This window comes from Triticum urartu, chromosome 3A (assembly GCF_056163025.1).
Source record: "Triticum urartu cultivar PI428250 chromosome 3A, HENAU_Tu73, whole genome shotgun sequence".
Classification (NCBI taxonomy): domain Eukaryota; kingdom Viridiplantae; phylum Streptophyta; class Magnoliopsida; order Poales; family Poaceae; genus Triticum; species Triticum urartu.
The window spans coordinates 133,830,420-133,837,372 of record NC_141875.1 but is presented as its reverse complement, the minus strand read 5'-3'; the positions used below and the strand labels follow the sequence as shown (position 1 = coordinate 133,837,372).

Below are 6,953 nucleotides of genomic sequence, written 5' to 3'. Positions count from 1 at the left end.
GTTTGGTAGCACACAAAGTGTTCCTCCGGTAAACGGGAGTTGCATAATCTCATAGTCATAGGAACATGTATAAGTCATGAAGAAAGCAATAGCAGAATACTAAACGATCGTGTGCTAAGCTAACGGAATGGGTCATGTCAATCACATCATTCTCGTAATAATGTGACCCCGTTAATCAAATGACAACTCATGTCTATGGTTAGGAAACATAACCATCTTTGATCAACAAGCTAGTCAAGTAGGGGCATACTAGTGACAATCCGTTTGTCTATATATGTATTCACACATGTATTATGTTTCCGGTTAATACAATTCTAGCATGAATAATAAACATTTATCATGATATAAGGAAATAAATAATAACTTTATTATTGCCTCTAGGGCATATTTCCTTCAGCCAGCCAAATAGCCACTCTGCAGATTGTTGCTGGGTCAAGTACTTAGCTACTTTTGGGAAGGCAAGTACTTAGCCGTTTAGAGCTCTTTAGCGAGTTGAGTAGAAAACGGCGGGCCGACTGCTCAATAGTCGGTCGTGAAAGGCGGGAAGCCGACTTAGACTATGCACATGCTTTGTGTCCTTAGCCATTTTTCATGTGGGCACCCTTTCTACCTTGCTCCTGCCCACCATGCAGTCGCTCTGCGAGCTGCGACTTCTGGCAGGAGACGGCTTAAGTGCCACACATTACTTGTCCAGCTGCAGGAAGCATTGCATAGTACAAGATGGCAAATCCCTGGGCCGACTAGTCGAACCTGGTGGCAGGCGGCATAACAAAAAAATGGCATACTCATAGATAAAAGAGGGCAGTCCCCGAGCTCTTCTCGGGGGACCCAGAGTCTTCGTACTTTAATACAAAAGGTGGCGTGGTACATACTGCTTTAACTGTAAAATCTTCGGAGGATATCATGGCCGCTCCGTCTCCTTGCCGGAGTCGTCTGTCTTGCGCGCTCGAGGCTTCTGAGCGTCGATCAGGTAGTAGGAGTCGTTGCCCAACACTTTGCTGATGATGAAGGGGCCTTCCCAAGGCGCTGAGAGCTTGTGCTGACCGGCCGTTCGCTGGATCAACCGGAGCACAAGGTCTCCTTCTTGGAAAGATCTCGGCTTGACCTTCCGGTTGTAGTAACGGCGCAGGCTCTGCTGGTAGATGCTGGACCGGCTGAGCACCAACAGCCGGCCCTCTTCCAGCAAATCGACGCTGTCTTGACATGCCTCTTCCGCCTCCTCTTTGGTGTACATGGTGACTCGAGGGGAGTCGAATTCTATGTCTGTTGGGATGACGGCTTCGGCACCGTAGACCAGGAAGAAAGGTTTGAAGCCGGTTGACTTGTTTGGAGTTGTACGCAGGCTCCAGAGGACGGCTGGCAGCTCGTCGAGCCAGCAGCCGGCCGAACGCTCCAGAGGCTCGAGCAGTCGAGGCTTGATGCCGGACAAGATGAGGCCGTTTGCTCGCTCCACCTGGCCGTTTGACTACGGATGGGCGACGAACTCTAAGTCCAGTCAGATGCCCTGCGTCGCGCAGAAACGAGCCAAGGCGCCTTTGGCAAAGTTTGTGCCATTGTCGGTGATGATGCTGTGTGGTATGCCATACCGGATGGTGATGTCGGAGATGAAAGTCACGTCTGTTGGACCATTCAGCTTCTTGATTGGTTTGGCTTCTATCCACTTGGTGAACTTGTCCACCACGACAAGCAGGTGAGTCATGCCACCTCGCGTTGTTTTGAATGGTCTCACCATGTCCAGGCCCCAGACAGCAAAGGGCCAGACAATGGGAATAGTCTTGAGTGTAGAAGCCGGCTGATGTGGTTTGGAACGGAACTTCTGGCACCCTTTGCATTTTCGGACCAAGTCCTTGGCATCTTCTAGAGCTGTCGACCAGAAAAAACCATGGCGGAAGGCTTTGGCGACAAGTGCTCTTGAAGCCGCGTGGTGGCCACATTCGCCTTGATGGATGTCTTTGAGAATCGCTTGGCCTTGCTCCGGCTCCACGCAGCGCTGGTACACACCAGTGACACTACGCCTCACAAGCTCTCTATTGACTATGGTGTAGGCTGCTGCCCGGCGTTGCACTTGCCGGGCCGAGATCTTATCAATCGGCAGCTCTTTGTTCACCAGGAAATTGAGGATGGGCTGGGCCCATGAAGGTGCTGCGATTTCTTCGACTGTCAGGACTACAACTTGGACGAGGGCGGTTGGGCCGGGAGGCGGCGGGTTGGAGTCGGCAGCCGCTTGCTGGGTCGACGAAGTCCCCAGGCCGATTGGTGCAGTCCCCGGGCTGCCCGCTGCAGTCCCCGGGCCAGGCTCTGAAGTCCCCGGGCCAGGTGCGAGTACCGCGGCCCCCGGGCCGCCTGCCAGAATTCCCGTGTCGGCCGCTGGAGCTCTCAAGTCGGATCTGACTACTTCAGGAGGAGCCGGCACGAAGATAGAATCTGACTCTGGTGATGGCTTGACAGACGGCTTGAGGAGGCATTGAAGGGCGACGCCGGTCGGTATTGCTTGACGGGTGGAGCCGATTCGTGCCAGGGCATCTGCTTGCTCGTTGTCGTTTCTTGGCACATGGAGAAACTCGCATTCTTCAAAATATCCACTGAGTTGCTGTACGAGGAAGCGGTAGCTCGCCATGTTTGCATCTTTGGCATCCCAGTCGGCTGACGACTGCTAGACCACCAAGTCAGAGTCACCATAGCACAGGATCCGGCGAATGCCGAGCTCTTTGGCAAGCCGGAGCCAGTGAATGAGTGCCTCGTATTCAGCGATGTTGTTGGAGGCGGCAAAATGGATTTGCAGCACATATTTGAGCTTGTCGCCTTTGGGAGAGGTGAGGATGATGCCGGCTCCCAAACCGGTGCGCATCTTGGAACCATCAAAATGCATCCGCCAATGGGTGGAGTCGAGCGCTGGCGGCAGGTACTGGGTCTCGGCCTAGTTGACGAGGAAGTCGGCCAGTGCTTGTGACTTGATGGCGGTGCGAGGCTGGTAGTAGATGGTGTAGGGGGCCAAATCTATGGCCCATTTGTCCACTCGGCCCGAAGCATCTCGGCTTCCAATGATCTCGGCCAGTGGAGCTGTGCAGACCATAGTGATCGGGTGCTCTTGAAAATACGGCTTCAATTTCTTGGCGGTAAAGTGCATGCCGTAGCACATCTTCTGGTAGTGGGGGTAGTTTTGCTTGGAGGTCGACATCACTTCACTCAAATAATATACCTGTCTCTGGACTGGTAGTGCCTTGCCTTCCTCCTTGCGCTCTACCACGATGACTGTGCTGACCACTCGGCTGGTGGCGGCGATTTAGAGGAGCATGGGCTCCTTAGGAGTCGGAGCCGCCAGAACAGGTGGAGTAGTCAACATTTTTTTGAGCTGGAGAAAAGCTTCATCCGCCTTATCGTTCCACTTGAAAAAGGTGGTCTTCTTCATGAGCTGGTACAAGGGAAGAGCCTTCTCGCCCAGCCGACTGATGAATCGGCTGATGGATGCCAAACAGCCAGTGAACTTCTGCACATCCAGCAGTCGGGTGGGTACTTCCATCCTCTCGATGGCCTTGATCTTCACAGGGTTGCACTCTATGCCGCGTTCTGAGACCAGGAATCCAAGAAGCTGGCCGACTGGTACTCCAAAGACGCATTTCTCTGGGTTGAGCTTGATTTGAAACCGGAGTAGGTTCTCAAAGGTCTCCTTGAGGTCTTCTAGCAGCGTTCCACGCTTCTCCGTCTTCACCACCACATCGTCCACGTAAATGTGGGCGTTTCTGCCGAGTTGCTTGAGGAGGCACTTCTGCATGCAATGTTGAAATATGGCGCCGGCATTCCTCAAACCGAACGTCATGGTCAAGTAGCAGAAGGCTCCAAACGGTGTGATGAAGGCGGTCTTCAGTCTGTCGGCCGGGTTCAGCTTGATCGGGTGATATCCTGAATATGCATCCAAAAAACTCAACAACTTGCATCCGGCTGTGGAGTCTATCACTTGGTCGATTCTCGGCAAAGCGAACGGGTCCTTGGGACATGCTTTTTTGAGGCTGGTGTAATCAATACACATACACCACCGCTTGTTTTTCTTCAGCACAAGGACTGGGTTGGCTAGCCACTCTGGAAAGAACACCTCTATGATGAAGCCAGCTGCTAGCAGCCGGGCTATCTCTTCTCCAACGACTCTTCTCTTATCTTCTGACAGGCGGCGCAAGGGCTGCCTGACTGGTTTGGCATCAGGCCGGACATGTAACTTGTGCTTGGCGAAATCCGCCGGGACACCCGGCATGTCTTTGCGGGACCATGCAAAGATGTCCCGATTCTCACGGAGGAAATCGACGAGCTCGCCTTCCTATTTGCTGTCGAGGTTTGCACCTACGACAGCATACCTCTCCGGGTGCTCCGGGTCCAAGGGAATCTTCTTTGTCTCTTTGGCCGGCTTGAACGAGCCCTCAGCTTCTGACTCCTTGGGATCGGGCGACATCTCCGGCCGCTTGCCTGCCATCGCCACAACCCAGTCAAGGAGCCGCTTCTCAGCTGCGATCACGAGGGACTCGGCCAACCGACTGCTCTCAGCTGCGCAGGCGGATGACTTCTTGTAGTCGCCAGCTATGGTCAGAATACCCTTGGAACTCGACATCTTCATCTTGAGGTAGGCATAGTGGGGGACCGCCATAAACTTGGCCAGAGCAAGCCGACCAAGCAGTGCGTGGTATGGGCTCTCAAAGTCCACCACCTCAAACCAAACCGGCTCTTGGCGAGAGTGATCCTTGTCTCCAAAGAGGACGCCTATCTGGATCTTGCTGATTGGTGAGCAGGAAAGGCCAAGAACTATGCCATGGAATACAGTCCGGTTGGACTGAAGCTGCCTTTGTTTGATACCTAACTTCTCCATGGTACCTTTTTACAGGATGTTGATGCTGCAGCCACCATCTATCAGAACTCGGGAGAAACGAGCAGCTCGCCTGTCCGTGGCAAAGGTGGCATCCAAAACCAGGGCATAGGAGCCGGGGTTGGGCATCACTTCCGGGTGGTCGGCTCTGCTCCAGCTGATGGGCTTCTCGGACCAATGCATGAACTCCGGGGTCTCTGACGCTACCGCATTCACTTCTTGCTGCTGCAGCCACCTGCTGCGTCGATCATCAGCCATGCTGGTGAACACGACATAGGCTCCATGATCTTCTGGGTACTCGTCTTGTATGGCTCCGACTGGTCTGACCGACGGCTGCTGGGGCGGAGGAGGAGGCGGCTCCCCAGCAGGCGGGGGAGGCAAGAGGCCGTCTCCCTTGGCGATCCTGGTGAGCCAATGGCACTTCCGAGTGGTGTGGTTGGATGGCTTCGCACCACTATGGAATTTGTAGGGTGCATCCATAGTCTGCTCATATGAGAAAGCCGGCAACCAATTGGGCTTGCCGCCCTTCTGGCGTTTGGACGGAGGCTGCCCTTCCGGCTGCTGGTCTTCGACTGTCGCCACCTGCCGGCTGGTGGAAGCCGGCTGTGTGGCCTTGCGCTTGTGGTCGCTCTGCTGTTGACTGAAGGAAATATGCCCTACAGGCAATAATAAAGTTATTATTTATTTCCTTATATCATGATAAATGTTTATTATTCATGCTAGAATTGTATTAACCGGAAACATAATACATGTGTGAATACAGACTTGCGATGAAGCCTGTATTTACAAGAAAGTGAGTGGGAGCACTACAACATTTCTGATAAGTATATGTGAATGACATATTGTTGATCGGAAATAATGTAGAATTATTCTGCAAAGCATAAAGGAGTGTTTGAAAGGAAATTTTCAAAGAAAGACCTCGGTAAAGCTGCTTACATATTAAGCATCAAAATCTATAGAGATAGATCAAGACGCTTGATAAGTTTTTTCAATGAGTACATACCTTGACAATATTTTGAAGTAGTTCAAAAATGGAACAGTCAAAGAAAGAGTTCTTGGCTGTGTTACAAGGTATGGAATTGAGTAAAGACTCAAAGCCCGACCACGGCAGAAGATAGAAAGAGAATGAAAGTCATTCCCTATGCCTCAGCCATAGGTTCTGTAAAGTATGCCATGATGTGTGCCAGATCTATTGTATACCCTACACTGTGTTGAGCAAGGGAGTACAATAATGATCTAAGAGTAGATCACTGGACATTGGTCAAAATTATCCTTAGTGGAATAAGGAAATATTTCTCGATTATGGAGGTGACAAAAGGTTCGTCGTAAAAAGTCACGTCGATGCATGTTTTGACACAGATCTGGATGACTCTGAGTCTCAATCTAGATACATATTGAAAGTGGGAGCAATTAGCTAGAGTAGCTCCGTGCAGAGCATTGTAGACATAGAATTCGCAAAATACTTACGGATCTGTATGTGACAGACCCGTTGATTAAAATTATCTCACAAGCAAAACATGATCACACCTTAGTACTCTTTGGGTGTTAATCACATAAATAATGTGAACTAGATTATAGACTCTAGTAAACCCTTTAGATATAGGTCACATGACGATGTGAACTATGGGTGTTAATCACATGGTGATGTGAACTCTTAGTGTTGAATCACATGGCGATGTGAACTAGATTATTGACTCTAGTGCAAGTGGGAGACTGAAGGAAATATGCCCTAGAGGCAATAATAAAGTTATTATTTATTTCCTTATATCATGATAAATGTTTATTATTCATGCTAGAATTGTATTAACCGGAAACATAATACATGTGTGAATACATAGACAAACAGAGTGTCACTAGTATGCCTCTACTTGACTAGCTCGTTAATCAAAGATGGTTATGTTTCCTAACCATGGACAAAGAGTTGTTATTTGATTAACGGGATCACATCATTAGGTGAATGATCTGATTGACATGACCCATTCCATTAGCTTAGCACCCGATCGTTTAGTATGTTGCTATTGCTTTCTTCATGACTTATACATGTTCCTATGACTATGAGATTATGCAACTCCCGTTTGCCGGAGGAACACTTTGTGTGCTACCA

At 50.4% G+C, this 6,953-nt stretch overlaps 1 protein-coding gene across 1 annotated transcript; it reads right to left on the bottom strand.

The window, feature by feature from the left end:
• Positions 1–682: 682 nt before the first annotated feature.
• On the bottom strand, positions 683–4,597 carry LOC147978942 (uncharacterized). Its single transcript, XM_087514954.1, has 3 exons — positions 4,404–4,597; positions 1,730–2,543; positions 683–694 (listed from the first exon to the last, which is right to left on the bottom strand). Exons 1-3 carry the CDS (start codon positions 4,595–4,597, stop codon positions 683–685), a joined length of 1,020 nt encoding a protein of 339 aa, XP_087371080.1.
• Positions 4,598–6,953: the final 2,356 nt, after the last annotated feature.